The 17,029-nt window shown below is 35.8% G+C and overlaps 1 protein-coding gene across 1 annotated transcript; it reads right to left on the reverse strand.

The window, feature by feature from the left end:
* Positions 1–12,101: 12,101 nt before the first annotated feature.
* Positions 12,102–14,420, reverse strand: LOC145689059 (uncharacterized protein F54H12.2-like). Its single transcript, XM_081763188.1, has 2 exons — positions 13,009–14,420; positions 12,102–12,339 (listed from the first exon to the last, which is right to left on the reverse strand). The coding sequence occupies exon 1, from the start codon at positions 14,319–14,321 to the stop codon at positions 13,011–13,013; it is 1,311 nt and encodes a 436-aa protein (XP_081619314.1). The 5' UTR covers positions 14,322–14,420; the 3' UTR covers positions 12,102–12,339; positions 13,009–13,010.
* Between the last annotated feature and the right edge of the window lie 2,609 nt (positions 14,421–17,029).

Genomic DNA, 17,029 nt, shown 5'->3' on the forward strand with positions numbered 1-17,029 from the left:
CGGAAATGTGCCCGGTATGTGCCTTATGTACCTGTAAGAGAGAAACCCTATGGATGGCAAGTGATAGTCACAGTCTATGTCCGCCCCTAAGCACATGCCTCATATGTACCTGGGAAACTTACCTAGTATGTTCAAAGTAGGTTCCCCATGCCGCAAGCATCAATGAACCACATAATTATTCACCGAAAATATGTTAAATCGCCTATTTGCGTAATATGTTTACATTAAGGTGAGTCTAAAAAACACTTTAACCAAGTAAAAAAAATGTGCTTCAGGTTGGGCTTGAACCCCCAACCATTTGATTACTAGACGCGTTCTCTTCCGACATGGCCACAAAGTCGATGGGGAAAACGTTGCTTGTAGAGGGATAAATCCTTGAGGTCTTTTTAACTTGGCTAATCAGAGTGCTGTTGTAACCCTGTATATTCGACGATAACCATTTGGGATCAGATAAAATCCGCTCGCCATGTAATTTTATAACAAAATGACGCGCTTCTCTTTACTTTATTTCATGGTTCTTCCATTTTCACTTTCAAATGATCGGCGACAGTTGGCATATAAGAAATGCAATTCTTTATCCCTAACTACGTAAATAATTAACTGTTCACATATGTATGAAAGACTCATCTTAATTTTTATTCATCAGTTATGTCATTTCTTTCTTTTACATTTATCTCCCAAATTTCATGCATTTGTTGCTACATTTTTCTAAGCGATTCTGTACTAGGACAGAAAGTGGAGGAAAAAGCGCGAGAAACCGTTGCATGTTACTGCGCACGAGCAAATTCAAAGAGCTGACTGTCATTCGTGTGCCGCTGCAGATATCAATTATGTCATAAGTATCTGAAAAAGTATGCACCTAAAGTAAGTACCTCGAACATAAAAGATATATCTCCCAAGTGACGATATAAAAACAAATGATTATCACAGTGCTAAACTGAGCCAGGTATATAAATGCTACATATGTGGTACATAGTCGCAAATATCAATTAGGTATAACAAGCACCTAAAACTTTAGCTAGCTGAAATACATACTTAACACATAAATATCATATGTACCAAGTGTCGGGTACCTAAAAAGTAGCTGAGACACCTAAATGGCACATGCCTAGCATATCTTGTGCTGTTATGGTAGATATTTGAAAGTATCCACTTTATTGAAAGAATTCTTTGAATTTTGACTTTTCCATAACCCGACACCAGAAACTAAATTAGGCTTAGTAAACGGGAACTGGTTAACCGGAAATAGTTAAAATTGGTATCGATCGATTTGTTTTGTCAAGCCGAATCGATTAATATATAGATTGTATGTGTTTCGTTGCTGATTATACCCCACCCCCGGAAAATAAATTTGCCTCAGTAAACCGGAAGTGGTTAACCAGAAGTAGCTAAATTTTGTATCGATCGATTTGTTTTGTCAAGATGAATCGATTGATATATAGATTGTATATGTTTCGTTGCTGATTATACCCCACCCACGAAAACTAAGTTATTCCCCAATTATTGTAAATATGTGTGAAAAAATTCTATAGTAAGACCTAATACTTTTAAACCACTAAACAGTTTAAATTTATATCTAAATGGATTTCGTCAACTTGACTCTATTCTTGATATTATAAAGACATTAAATTTATAAACGTTATAAACCAATTAGATTGGGTAAATGCTAAAAGATACATGTCTCACCAATTTATCAACTTTTGCGCTTACAGATTTATATTCACAAAACTTTCAAGATACTTACTTATCTTTATAGTTTAGCACCTAACATTGCCATACACGACCTTTCATTCTACCTATTTTTCGAAATTCCATACCTTAATTCACATGTAAAATTTGTCCGAGTATCTCTTCAGAAATTCGAGTCAGAGAGAGGAGACTGACCAACGTCTATTACTAATGGTGGTTCAGGATTTATTAATAGTGCTTCATCTCTATTTCTACATAATTCTAAATTAATTTACAAAATGATTCCTTTTCATCATTTGTAAATTAGTACTTTGCTAATTTTGGCTGTTCTTTAGCTTTGGGGGCAAGCTTTTGCATCTACGTTTTTGCGATTTTCTAATCCGATGCGGTTGTTTTATGATTCATTACGTTAAATTACGTTACCAACATTAAATTCAGACAGCATTGCAGAGCGAGCGTTAGAGAATAGACGCGAGTTAGAGCCCCGCATGGCACGTTGTTTTCTATCTTCGTTACCAACAAATCATTTTCTTTTCTCACATATATCACTTCCACTTACCTTTCCGTTTTGTATAAATCCCCTACTGTCCTATATATAAATATAAAAAAAAAAGTGTTCGACACTTTCTTGACTACATGAACATCACTATCAATTCATTTCTTCCGTAAATCATCCTACTGTTTCCTTGTTTTGACCACCCAATACTAAATAATTACCTTACTTTTTAGTGCAAATAGAAATGGAACTAAAAAAATCATATTATTAGTTATATAAAGTACCGTCAAATAATTTTTAAATTTTTTAACCTCCAAATTCTTTAAAACCCAGAAATAAATCATAATATATTAAAATAAAGGGTAATAGTATACAACAGTACCTCATGATCTGTGCGCGTGGATACTTCCTACTGTTGCACTACGGATAAAAATGATTTTATTACATTTAGAAGTAGTAAGAAGCATCCACGTGTACGTGACATGCGATATGTGATTCAAATCCCCCACATATACTCATACACTACGTACAAGGGCACATTATTATTCTTCGCATACCAAAAAACACACGCAACGCAAACCGACGTACATTTTATTTTATATTACTCAGTAATTAAATGAAAGTCGCCTTGTTACCTCATTTTCAAGTTCCTATATCCTCAATGAATAATCCTTAAAAGACTGCACTTCGTGAGTCCTCGCTAAATGATGAGGCACTGTCGTATACTATATCCAAATAAAGTAATTAGTCATATGGTTCTTATAATTTGGAAGAGAAAGTAAAGAAATGGAAGTAAATTCCTTCCCGGGAATTTATACGCCAGGGAAAAAACCGGGAATATTCCCATTTTTAAATTTCTTCCCACCGGGAATATTCCCACTGGCCATCACTATATCTTGAGAAAAACATATTCCTTTATATCTTGACAAAACATCGATTCCTTGTTATTATTTGTATACAGCTAGTGTATGTGTGCCACGCCATTCCCAAATTGTGGATTACTAACTTACGTTCGAGATATCTCCCATATCTAAATACTTCTTGTGAAGCATTTCTTTTAACCAACAATTTTCCGAACCCATGTAACCGTATTATCAATCTGAGCCAATTAGTATATGAAAAAATGAACATTACCTTTCTGGCCGAACTGAATTTAAATTTTTTGTGGTTAATTGTTGGGAGTCATTAGAGTACGACGCGCAAGTCTCGTGAACCACTATTTTTCGTAGCGTTTCTATATTACTTTCAAATGCAGGATCATCTTCTACTGTTAATTCTGATTTCACCCTATCAACGTTTAGTTTCACATCCAAAGAACACATAGCTGTATCCTTGTCCATTGTTTGCTCTCCTTCCGTTGTAGACAATATTAACTCTTTGTTGTCAGTCATCAGTTCGTATGTCCACCCTTTCCCTTCTAGTGGATCTTCCTGAGATATGTCATAAAAAGTTTCTTCTTTACACATCAATTCCAACTTAAGAGACGCCTCACCAGCCATTGTGAATTGAAATATAATAAGAATTAAACACTGGTCTTATACTTCCCTTATATTTTTTTTGCCAGTTAATGAAATGATTTACGAGAACTTTCAGAAAAGTAACTTTGTCTAATCTTCTTCTGCGGTTGCGTATTTCTTTCGTAGAGTGATTCTAGGTTACTAGAATTAATAAGGTTGGGATATATCGGTAAAGGGACGTTAATTGGCTGGTAACACGACGTCACTGCAAGAGCAGCTAGGAGGACGACAAAGTGTAGAGGAGCAGACAAGCGAAGCGCGCAGCCACAAGCAACACAATTCAGATGTTTGCACAGAAAATAAAGAATAATAAATAATTTTAAATAATAATTTTACGTACCTTTCTCTGCTTAGTTGTTTGTTGTAGACCTCACTGTGGCTGAGGCGTGCCTAGTCGAGATTTTCTTCTATGGGCATTTGTTGATTTTAGAATTTTATTTCTATTATTCATGTATTTTATGCGAATGAACATCCTAGTTCTTACATATATCTCAATTAAATGTTCATTCACATCAGGATACTTTTCACTTATTTTCGCGATTAGTCTTTTTACAATGATTTTCTTTCACCGGATATTGTGCGGGTATCAGTAATGTCTTTGAAAATAAGTTCAAAACCCTTCATTTTTGACATCCATTCCTCTGATGGAACGAGGAGACAGAAACTCGATCCAACCTTCAGATGCTGTACTGGGAATGGGAGGAAGAACGTCTCTACTATCCATTTCATAAAGATAGGCCCCTGGCTTCGTGGTGCTGCCGTGACGTTCAGTCGAAACTTATATTGCATTGTCGTACCTCGTTGGAATTGCTGAAATGTTGTCTTTTTAATATTTAAGACATAAAAATTTTCTTTGTACTATGAGTGAGAAAAAAATAAAGATTAATGAAAAAGTGCGTATTTTTCGTACTTTTTTGGTAGATCAATGTTTATAGGACTATATCTCAGAAGAAAGATCACGTGAAATAATTTCCTGTGTACAATATGTAGATGCATCCATTAGCTGTAAATTGTGAAAAGTTCAATTTTCATCACTTGATACTTTTTGTGTAATTGAAACAAATGTACGACGCACTGATCTCCTTTACCATGGTAGGAAGAGAAACGTACAAAACACATTTCGAAAATTTGGAAGTCTAATGTTCCAAATACTTGAAACTATTAACAAAAAAAGGTTTAGTTGGTAGAGTATTTATTTTTTAAATTCTTTTTTTACTTTAACATGTTCTCTGCGTTAAGCGGTGTGCCATGTTCCAGCCCAATCTTTAAATTCCCCGCGCTTATATGAAGAAACTGCATACAGTAAGTGGAAGTGCGGCAACGCTGTCGTACAGTGTTGTCGCGTTCAGGAAGCTTGTAGCGCAAAGATTACTTCATAAGAATGTAATAGGAAAAAGTATTTATTATAACCTTTTACAACATCATAATAATAATAATAATAATGCATTACACATATCAATTTAATCGAAATAAAACGTTGAAGTAAAACATCCAAAAACTCATCTATTAATCTATTTACTTCATTCACTTTCGTAATGGGTTTGTTGAGTTATCGCTGCTCCTGTATACTTATTAGCAATGGCTCCATTTCTACCTCAAGATCTATCAGTATACACACTTTGCAGCTTACATGTTAAAGGGTAAAAAGAAATGTATCCTTGCCAAATGCGATCAATTCCCCTGCCGAATGTGTATACAACAACACAGAATGGGTCCTTTGTTTTCTTTCAACTAAAGAAAACTATGCAATGTGTAGGTGACGTGGGCTGTATTTGCTTCTAATCATGTTGCACTGATTACGTCTTCAAAACTTCCCTTTGTTTGGTAGGCGTCAATAACTTAGACATGCACTCACGCCATATGCGTTCATTTCAATGAGACGGACGAATGGGAATTTATATTTTCCTTAGTATATGTCGTGCTTTTTGATTAATATATATATATTTGCATCAGCTAATGCTTATGACAACAAACACTATTCGAAGCTTTCTTGCACCCACTGGAAAACGTGAAGTATATAAATATTTATTTGTATATTTGTTATTGTAGACTGTTCCCATAATGCCCACCGACTTCGATTTTACAAAATTTGAGAAATAAATTTCACTTTTTATTTAGTGGTAAATTTGAAGGTATTTTGTTATACTACCATTAAGAAACCCATATACATCATATTACGAATCAATAATTATGGAACAATCTCATGTGTGACACGGAGCAGTGGTACCAATCTTTGAAAGTTTCATTAACACACTTTTTTCCTTTTTCTTTTTTAACTGATTTTGTGAGTAATGGTGCATTCAGTATATAGGTACAACAAGATATTCTTTCTTTCTTTCTTTCTTTCTTTTTCTTTTTCTTTTTTTTTTTTTGTTTCTAGTTTCCGGCGTAAGCATGTTTGTACTACCAGGTAAACTTTCGTGTGTGTGTGTGTGTGGCGCGGGTATATGAAGTATTAATTAGGATCGCATAGTGAACTTATCGATATTAGTACGTACATACAAACGGCTGTTACTTCACACGATAACTTTGGACGAATTCGAATTTTTAAATTCTGTTTTTTGCAATAAATAAGTAGAGTGATTCCTCTCGAGGGAGTTCACCTAAATGGTAGCCCCTACCATGTCCAATTGAATCACAAATTGCCGCAATCGTTTGTACTTCGTTTGTACAGAAATGTGCAGGCGAAATGTAGGTTCGCACACAATTAGGGGCGCCGCCAGTACGAAAACAAGTTGGGGGCTGTCTAAGTGGTAGCCCCCCACTAACATGTCCAATTCAATCACAAATTGTCGCAATCTTTGTATTTCTTTTGTACAAAAATGTGCAGGCAAAACTTTCGTTTGTACACAATTAGGGCGCCGCCAGAACAGAAAAAAATGGGGGCTGTGTAAGTGGTAGCCCTCCCTCCATGTCCAATTCAATCACAAATTGTCGCAATCGTTTGTGCATCATTTGTACAGAAGTGTGCAGGCGAAATGTTTGTTTGAACAAAATTAGGGGCGCCGCCAGAACGAAAACAAAGTGGGGGTTGTCTAAGTGGTAGCCCCCGACCATGTACAATTCAATCACAAATTGTCGCAATCTTTTGTACGTCGTTTGTACAGAAATGTGCAGGCGAAATTTTCATTTGTACACAATGAATCGTGCCTCCAAAATGAAAACAAACTGTGGGCTGTCTAAGTTGTAGCTTCCCATTAACATGTCCAATTCAATCACAAACTGTCGCTATCGTTTGTACTTCGTTTGTAGAGAAACCTCAAGGCAAAATTTACGTTTGTACACAATTAGGGGCGCCGCCAGAACGAAATTTAAGTGGTGGCTCTCTAAGTGGTAGCTCCCGATCATTTCCAATTCAATCACAAATTATCCCAATCGTTTGTAAGTCGTTTGTGCAGAAGTCTGGAGGCGAAATGTTTGTTTGTACACAATTTGGGACGCCGCCAGAAGGAAAACAAAGTGTAGGGCTGTCTAAGTTGTAGCCCCCCTGTCCAATTCAATCGCAAATTCTCGCAATCTTTTGTACGTCGTTTGTACAGAAATGTGCAGGTGAAATTTTCATTTGTACACAATGAATCGCGCCTCGAAAATGAAAACAAAGTGGGGAGCTGTCTAAGTGGTAGCCTCCCCCACCATTTCCAATTCAATTACAAATTGTCGCAATCTTTTGTACTTCGTTTGTACAGAAACGGGCATGTGAAATGTTTGTTTGTACACAATTAGGGGTACCGCCAGAACGAAAACAATGTGAGAGCTGTCTAAGTAGTAGATTCCCACCAACATGTCCAAATCAATCACAAATTGTCGTAATCGTTTCTACTTAATTTGTACGGAAATATGCAGGCAAAATTTTCGTTCTTCACAATTAGGGGCACCGCCAGAACGAAAACAAAGTAAGGGCTCTCTAAGTGGTAGCCCCCCCACCATGTCCAGTTGAATCACAGATTGTCGCAATCGTGTGTACTTCGTTTGTACAGAAATGCGCAGGCGAAATGTTTGTTTGTACACAATTAAGGGCGCCGCCAGAACGAGAACAATGTGGGAGCTGTCTAAGTGGTAGCTTCCCACCAACATGTCGAATTGAATCAGAAATTGTCGCAATTGTTTGTAGGGCCTACTTCTTTGTACAGAAATGTGCAGGCAAAATGTTGTTTTTACACAAATAAGGCGCCGCCAGAACGAAAACAAAGTGGGGGCTGTCTAAGTGGTAGCCACCGACCATGTCCAATTAAATTACAAATTGTCGCAATCGTTTGTACGACGTTTGTACAGAAATGTGCAAGCGAAATTTTGTTTTGAACACAATTGGAGGCGACGCCAGAAAGAAATTAATGCGGGGTCTGTCTAAATGGTACCCCGTCCATCATGCCCAATTCAATCACAAATTGTTGTAATCGTTTGTACATCGTTTGTACAGAAATATACAGGCGAAATGTTGGTTTGAACAAAATTAGGGGCGCCGCCTGTACGAAAAAAAATTGGGGGCTGTCTAAGTGGTAGCCCCCCACTAACATGTCCAATTCAATCACAAATTGTCGCAATGTTTTGTGCAAAAATGTGCAAGCAAAATTTTCGTTTGTACACAATTAGGGGCGCCGCCAGAACAGAAAAATTGGGGGCTGTGTAAGTGGTAGCCCTCCCACCATGTCCAATTCAATCACAAATTGTCGCATTCTTTTGTGCATCGTTTGTACAGAAATGTGCAGGCGAAATGATTGTTTGAACAAAATAAGGGCGCCGCCAAAAGGAAAACAAAGCGGACTCTGTCTGATTCGTAGCTCGCCCCACCATGTCCAGTTCAATCACACATTGTCGCATTCGTTTGTACTTCGTTTGTACAGAAATGTGCAGGCTAAATTTTTTTGTACATAATTAAGGGCACCGCCAGAACGAAAACAAAGTCGGGAACTCTCTAACTGGTAGCCCCCGACCAACATGTCCTATTCAATCACAAATTATCGCAATCGTTTGTACTTCGTTTGTACAGAAATATGCGGGCAAAATTTTCGTTTGTACACAGTAGTAATTGCATGACCTGACCTAACTTTTTATTATCCAATTTGGTGCCACTATGGACCATAGTCAATGAATCAGGGATGCTTTGGCCCGGGATTACGTCACCTATTGAAATTTTGCTTATGCTTATTCAGAGGTCATGCACGCTGGTGCAAATGAATCAGAGGTACCTTGGTCCGGCTCTGACGTCATTGAATTGGGAGTTTTGGATTAGAGGTCATGATGATTCTTTAAAATCATTAAAAATATGGTCTTGATGATTGATTACGTTATGAAATAGTACAGGTTTATGAATGCTTTTTATTTTTCGTTCCCTTTTATGGCATAAGATTTGGAGATTGTTATCCCATGGACTAACACTGATGCAAATGAAATCTTTAGTTTTACGTCCCACGGTTATGCAGGCTAGGCTAAAGGAGACGGTGACGATGAGAAAGGAATGAAAGTATGGTCGAAAATTGGGAGTATACCGAGCATAATTTTGCCCACCACAAAACTACTTTTCCGAGGCTTTGAATGAGGGACCCCATACAGCAGAGGTGAACGCTCTACCACTGAGCCAGCACGTCCCTACTGGTGCGAATGAAGTAGAGGTATTTGGTTCGAGCTAATGTGTTTGTTTGACGTCGAGGTGACCCTATTTCACTTTTGGGACCCCCACATGGACCATAGCGAATGAGTTAGAGATGCTTTGGTCCGGGATTGCATTACCCGTTGAAATTTTTGATTGTGCTTACTCAGGGAGCAGTAATCTCTCAGGACACCTAAGATCACATTGATTTACATCAGGAGTTGGGGGGGCGTATAGGACCTCGTTTCCTTTGATGAGTATAAAAATATTAAAATTTGGTAGTTTTTTAACTTATCCTATTATCTTTCACGAGACATTTTCGTTATATAATAGAGTACAATGGTTTACTTTTTTAAATTTGGGTCATCGTTCCCTTTGACGAGTATTGATTTTGGAGCCTTGTTACAGTAGATGTCCCGGCGTATAGAAGGCCGAGTCAGCAAAAAATTATCTTGTTTTCCTAGAATTCGGTGTCATTTCCTGGAATTGGGAGGCAAGTTTCGACAAGCCTTTGGTTGCTATGTTCATAGCCTTTTACGGGTAGTACAGAAGCGCGTGGGAAAATTTTGGTTTATTTGAACCCCCGTTACCCCCTACTCCTCTTTAGTTGCTATGTTCATAGCCTTTTACGGTTACCACAGAAGCCCCGTGGGAAAATGCTGGTTTGCTGTTGCTATGCTCATAGTCTTGGACACCTGCTAGATGTAGAAACAAGATAAAACATGAATTTTCGTGTTCTTGTCGTTTATTGGTTAATAATTTGAACCCCCAAACCCCTCACCCCTCCTGCGAAGAGCGTAAGCGGAACGTATGTGCTTGTGTCGATCATTCTGTTAGCAGCTGTTGCAAAGGAAGAAACGTCAAAAATTTTAAAGATGTCATCGTCAATGAGTTTATTAGATAAACTTAATAAGCCATCAATGGTACCCTTTACAAAAATGCGAGATTTGGAGATTGGAGTACCATTTCGTATTGTAAACTGTGAGATAATTACAACGGTATATGGTAGGAAGGCCTGTGTGACATTTGAAGGAGGTGAAAAAGTGATTTTACCTGGACGTTGTACTGAAAAATTGGAAGCAGATAATGGTGCATTATTAACGTATTTACAAAGTGGGAATGTCTGTTTAATATATAAAGGAATGAAGATTAATGTATCTGGACGTAACATGTACGATCTTGAATTTACTGAACTGGTTTACTCATCGTAAGTGTATGGTGCCATGTACAAACAAGATGAAACATGAATTTTCCTCTTCGCCCCTCCTCTTCATGCATGCGCAGTCATCTGTATGCATAGTGTCGTTATTCTGTACTGACCAGCGACTGGAGTAACATGTCTTTGAGTGCTTGTGCATCAACTATGGATACCAAGAAAGAGTACTTGTTAAATGTTGAATATGGACTTAATTCAATGAAAACCAAATTAATTTGCATTGGACTGGATAGTGATACATTTGAACCAGTGATTCGTGTTGGCAAAGGACTTGTGTTTGGAGTGGAGTTAAATTTGGCAGAGTGGGAGAAACTTGTACATTTAACCCCATTTGTTACGGACTATTTAAATTCTCAAGTGGAAATTACATTTATAAAATCTCTTGGTCGAAAAAACGAACTGGTGGTACGAAAACTAATGGGTGAAAAATTAGTGATGTTAGAGAAGAAAGGAACACTTCATGCTCCTCGAAACACTGTGTACTTATCTTCAAGTGATTGGCTTTATTTCTTGGAAATATTACCGTGTATTGAACATGCTGTGAAAAACAGTAAAGTTTGTAGTGTTGTGCTACGTGAATATTTTGACTTGTGTACAGATACTATTCGTAATCATGTACAATTACAGTGTCTTACATGCAGAGGACTTGCCGGAATCCATACCTGTGTAGATGAACAGAGTATTATTAATGGTATGGACATCAGTTTTCCAAGTGTCTCTCTTGATAAGAACAGTGATGTGAACATTGATGGTGAACGATTAAAATTGGAAATAAAAGTATTTTGCAAACAAAAACTTATAGATTCAATTATGGCTGATTTATTTGATAGTGTATCGACACAGCCATGGTGGGTGGAAACCGAAACTCAACCTTCGGAGGGTATCAATGAAGTGAACGACTCTTCATAAAGAAGGAGAAATTGATTTGTTTTTTCATGTATACGAAACAACGTAATATTAAATGTAATAAAAATATATATATAGTGGAAAGTGAAATGTTTTATTTGTGTGTGTGTTTTGTGTTCGTTTCATACACCTCAATATGTTAGGATTTTAAAATTTTTTATAAGAAAAAAATCCTAACATATTTTTTTTCCTCGTATATTATAAGTGATACGTATAATAATAATAATAATAATCATAATGAATTCAAATTCTTGAAATGAATGTTAAAATAAAAATTAGTATTTGAAATTATTATTATTATACAACTTTGTCTTAAGTATGATAAGACTTTTTTTAATTTTTAAAAAAGGAACTCAAATAATTAATATTAAAATTTTAAAAACAAAAGTCCTATCATAATAATAATAATAATATTGAATTCACATACTTGATTTAATTTACGAAAGAATAACTGATTAAGTATTTGAATTCATTATTATTATTATGTAGTTATATGATTTCATCATTGAATTAAAAAATCAGTTTTAGAATCTTTTTTTTTTAAATCACTATGAAATTCTTTAATTCAATGACTTAAAAATATGTTTTATGATATGTGTATTTAATTACATAACTGATCATAAAACATATTTATTTATTAGGAAACGGAGAAAATAAGAAATAAAACATTTGTTTTCAAAGAGAAAAAATAATACAAAGTGTTTATTGCTGATGAAACTATTTACACAATTAAAACGACGGTAAGTATAGTACATTTTAAAAGAACGTTAGATTTTGTTTCCACTGTCCATGTGATGATAACTTTACAACTGCCATATACTGTTCACTGATGATACTACTGCTGTTGATGTTGATGATGAAACGTAGATACAAGTCAATCTGTACATTGAAGATGATGTCCATACACACGATGACGATCTTTTACTCTCTGAAATGAAAAAAATTGAAAAACAAACTTAAAATTTATTTTATCTATAATCATGAACAAATAATAATACATACAAACACATTATAATAAAGAAGAAGAAGAAATGGCTACCTGCAATAATATGAAAAGAAAGTAATCAAAACAAACGAAGAAGAAGAATGAAGACATGATTACCTGTAAAAGTAAATACAGCAAACGACGATCATTTTTTTCTGGAGTTGATGAGAAAGTGTAATGAAATTCATTTAATGACTTTCCTTTAGCTTTGAAGCATAGGAAAAGATATGAATAATGTCCACATAGGGATGATTTCACACTTTGAATTTGTTTATTATTAATTGTATAAGAAGTGGAATTTCTACGTAGAAATTGAATATGATGCATTACATATGGAGGAAATCCAAATGTATCGAAGTAGTGGGCACGGCCATCAGTATGAATATATACGGAAATCCAGTGTGTGCCATGTTTGTTCGAGGGATCTGTATTTATGATGATAGCTGCAGGTAGTGGAACATGTGCTGGTAATTCATTGGCTGTATATACGCCAACGAAATGATTGTGAAATAAAGAATTTGTTTGCAAAGCATTCAATAAATCTAGTGTAGAGGACATCATGTATAAAAATGCAGACATGTACATATATGATATGATATTTAAATAACGTACCTTTAAAAATCCATGATGATGTTCCTCTGATGATCCACTTCTAAGAGAGATTGGAATTCTCCATACACAATGCAGGAGATAGGTGCTGGTAGAGGCTTCGTAAAATGAACTTCCAGACGAACACACCCATGACGTATAAGATTCCAATGCTGCACAGCGCTGGCTTCTCCATCTTGAGTAATGTCGAAAACAAAGATAGTGTATCCTTGAGGAAAGTCAAGGCGAGGAATATTGTTGCCATGATTGGAAAAGTGAATGCCTGATCCACAGAATAAGGTATGATATGAGGAAACATAGAGGTTGTTTTCGAAAATTGGTTGTAATGGTTTTGAAGGTACAGGTTTTCCATCAATGTATAGAGAGAAGAAATTGATGTCAAAATGTTTGAAATGAAATGGATTTGAAGTTATTGTTCCTGTATAGGCATCATTTTGTGTAAACGCCACAATCACTCGAGTTGGTAATACTCCCATAAATAAATTATCTATTGTTTTTGATTGAAGATCCTTTGGAATGACGAACGACTTCATTTGCACTCTTGTGAGAGGATATTTGGCTGTTGTTGATTGTAGAAGCTTGTTATGTGCTAGTTTTATTGTAGGACTAACATTAATCTTTTTAATATGTAAAGCAGCGTCTAAAATGTTCACTTTAGCCTCAACAGACGCATCACTAGCGATGAGACAAAAGTTTGGCTTTGCAGGAATTAACTTGAGACGTAATTCTACTCCTTGGATTAAAAATTTATCTTGATTAAAAATATCACAATGAAGATGTCCAAGCATGTCGAATTTTGCACTTTTTTTTGTTAATTCATAACGTTGTTGAAATCCTTTATTACCACTAGATGTTGCATCCATATGTCCAGCAGTATCTTGAAACCAGAATGCACATTGAAGATGAGTATTTTTAGCAGAATCATCATAATTTAACAGTTTTTCAATGTATGATCGATATGGATGATTATGAGATGGAAATGAAATCAGTTTGTTATTTAAATACACTTCCACTTCACTGAACATAGAATTTAAAAAGTCATTAATAGGAGCCACAGCTTTATCACTTTCACCAAATGCCGATCCATCAGGCTTAACGATTTGAGCTTCGATGTAAAGAAGAGTATGTGGTAGATCTATGTATTCATCACTTGTTCCTGGGATGACAAACTCTATAGGAGCATTATCAGCTAGTGAACTGATTGGTTTGTATGTAACGACATGATTATCCAATATACTGGTTTGCGTTGGTTTTGTAGAAAAAATATCTAGTTCACTTTTTACACACTCGCAGGATTGATGATGTAAGAAAGCCATAATGGTGATGGTTTAATCAAAGATATCGTGTGATAACTTCCTCTTCTTATAAGACTGATATTTCTTTGTTTTCTGTGTACGTTTCCTCTTGCCCTTCTCCTTCTTCTTCTTGCCCTTGATGATGTGTAATGGTGAAGGGTTAAAGATGGAATGATGTGTAATTCTTCTTTTCCTTCGTTGATATCCAGATCCTAGCATAGATTTCAGTTTATTTTTTGCTTTGTCTTGCAAGACGGATCTCGCTTCACCCATTCGTTGATGAAAGGATTCGTTAATAGGTTGATTGTCGATGATGACATCAGTAATAACGTTTGCTCCAGATTTTAATAATTCCTTTCCTACTGTTTTAGCTCCTTGTTTTACTAGTGGCATGACAGAACGAAATAATCCTCCAAGGAAACTTCCAATACCATGTCCAACTTGATAAGGGGAGCCAACATAAACGTTACCAGTTCCAGAAAGAGCTTGTTTTTGATAATATTGTAAATATGGATTATTCATATTTGTCGATGTTGACGCACTGGTCGAAAATGTAGTTTAACGCATACAGTTCCGAAAGTGAATGCCAGTGGAGAGCCTGTACTATCTCTTATATCTATTTTGATGTGTTCAAAATGCATCTTCTCTATAGGCACATAATGTGGAGGATTAAAAATTTCTATAACACTACTTCCAAATGTATGATTCACAGGATTCATATTTATGATACGTAATAATGGTGCTACTGTATCTCCAACAAATAGAGATTGAATTATATCACAATACACATACATTGTAGATGGAAGGCCTAAACGTAAATTTGGAATGCTTTGGCCTTGTTGCATATCCTTTAAATCAACGCTTGGATCAAACCCCAGCATCGCACTAACACTTGGTGATAATGCAACGTCTACATCTATGTCTTTATGAAGACGTCGTATAAAACAGGTATTACTCTCACGAGTATAAGAAATATGTAAATTTGTGAATCTGTTGTACGTATTTATTATCTTTATCAATTCTGATATGTCAGTGTAATAACGTACAGGAATAGTTATAAATTTCCATTCATCACTTTTTGCAGGTTTGTAAAAAATTTTATTATTTTCGTCATTAATATTTAATATTGAATGAGGATAATGAATTTCAACAATAGCCACTTCCCACTTTTCATGGAATTCCATTCTTTGATGAAGTTTCGTAGTGTATGATGTTAAGGTGTTGTCAGGAAAATATTCCATAGAACTATTACTGGGAAGCGTAACGTAAAAATCTCCATCAGGTTCCATTGTACTTCACGATCTTCTTTACGGATGATGCAGGTATCCAGGAATCGAAAGAAGAAGGATATCCTTTCCAATGAACAAGATATTCTTTTCTGCTGCCTTTTCTTCTTGTACGTATGATTTTATCTATGTTGTTTGTTGCAGTAACCATCTTCTTATACAATGTATAGGAATTTTCTTCTTTGTAGCTATCCACAATTTTTTAACAGTTGAAAACGAGGCAGGATGTGAAGGGTTGTAGTAAATCTTGCTTAACTGTTTGTTTACGGTTTCCACCTTGACCATACTGGACGTTTACAGGCACGTTTCCTTTTCCTTATAGGAGATATTACTTTTTCCTTTTCTTCTTCTTCTTCTGCTTCTTCTTCGCCGTCTTCTGCAAACGATTTCAGAGGTATTTTTTCCCTTGACGATGATGCTGTTGGTGATGCTTTAGTTCGTCGTAAAATATATGACAAACGTTTTGGATTTCCAATAAGTTCTTGAGGTGTGTTATTAGAAGATAAATAATTACAAAATTTCTCCCATCCCGGTGGATTTGTGTGTTTCCGGGGTCGCGACACATCAGAAATTAAATCTACAATGTGAGATCCTTCTAGTTTATCACCTCTGATGTAAACAGTTCCTTTATTATCCCACGTGATATTATCATCATGTTTCATTCTATGTAGTAGTAATTCAGCTCTTTTACGAAACATTTTGGGTATAGATAATAATATTTCTTCTTCTACTTCAGGCTTCTCTGATTTAGTTGACGTAATTGAAAGTGTTACAGGTTCTTCTTGTTTTCGTATTAAATGTAAATATTTTTGAAGAATATTATTATACTGATTCCACTTTTCTTCATCACTAAGCGATGATAACTGTAAAATCTCTTGCATTTCTTGATCCAAATTAGATTCACGTTTCTCCAGGGCTGATGATGATGATGATGTTGGTGCTTGTATACGATTCAGAACTTCAGGTGGAACTAAAATCATCTTCTTTGCGTGTTCCATTGTACTAACGGAATAGTAAACTTGATAATGCACCAGTTAAAATAGGAGCTAATAATGCCGGTAGGAATCCACCCTGCTGCTGTACTAATAAATGCTTCTTCTTCTTTTGGATGGAGTTTCCTTTCTTCACAAGATATCGAAGCGTCCTCTTGTATCGCTTTAATCTTGCTTTCTGTGTCTTTGTAAGAGGTACATTCCCTTTTAACACATTATAACAACATTCGCAAATACTTCGAATCACTGAAGAGTCTGCATTGGCCAATATAGCTTTACGTAATTTAGGATTTGCTTTGCTCAGCGTACGAAGAAGATCTCCGTGTTTTACTCTTGGAGACATATTGTCAGAATGAAGAAACACAGTTTAAAACAAACATTATAAACACATCTTCTTCTTCTATTTCGATGGAACATAAACGTAATGATAAATATCATCAGGAAAAATATT

The sequence above is a fragment of the Thermobia domestica genome, chromosome 7 (genome assembly GCF_964235325.1).
Source record: "Thermobia domestica chromosome 7, izTheDome1.hap1.1, whole genome shotgun sequence".
NCBI lineage: Eukaryota > Metazoa > Arthropoda > Insecta > Zygentoma > Lepismatidae > Thermobia > Thermobia domestica.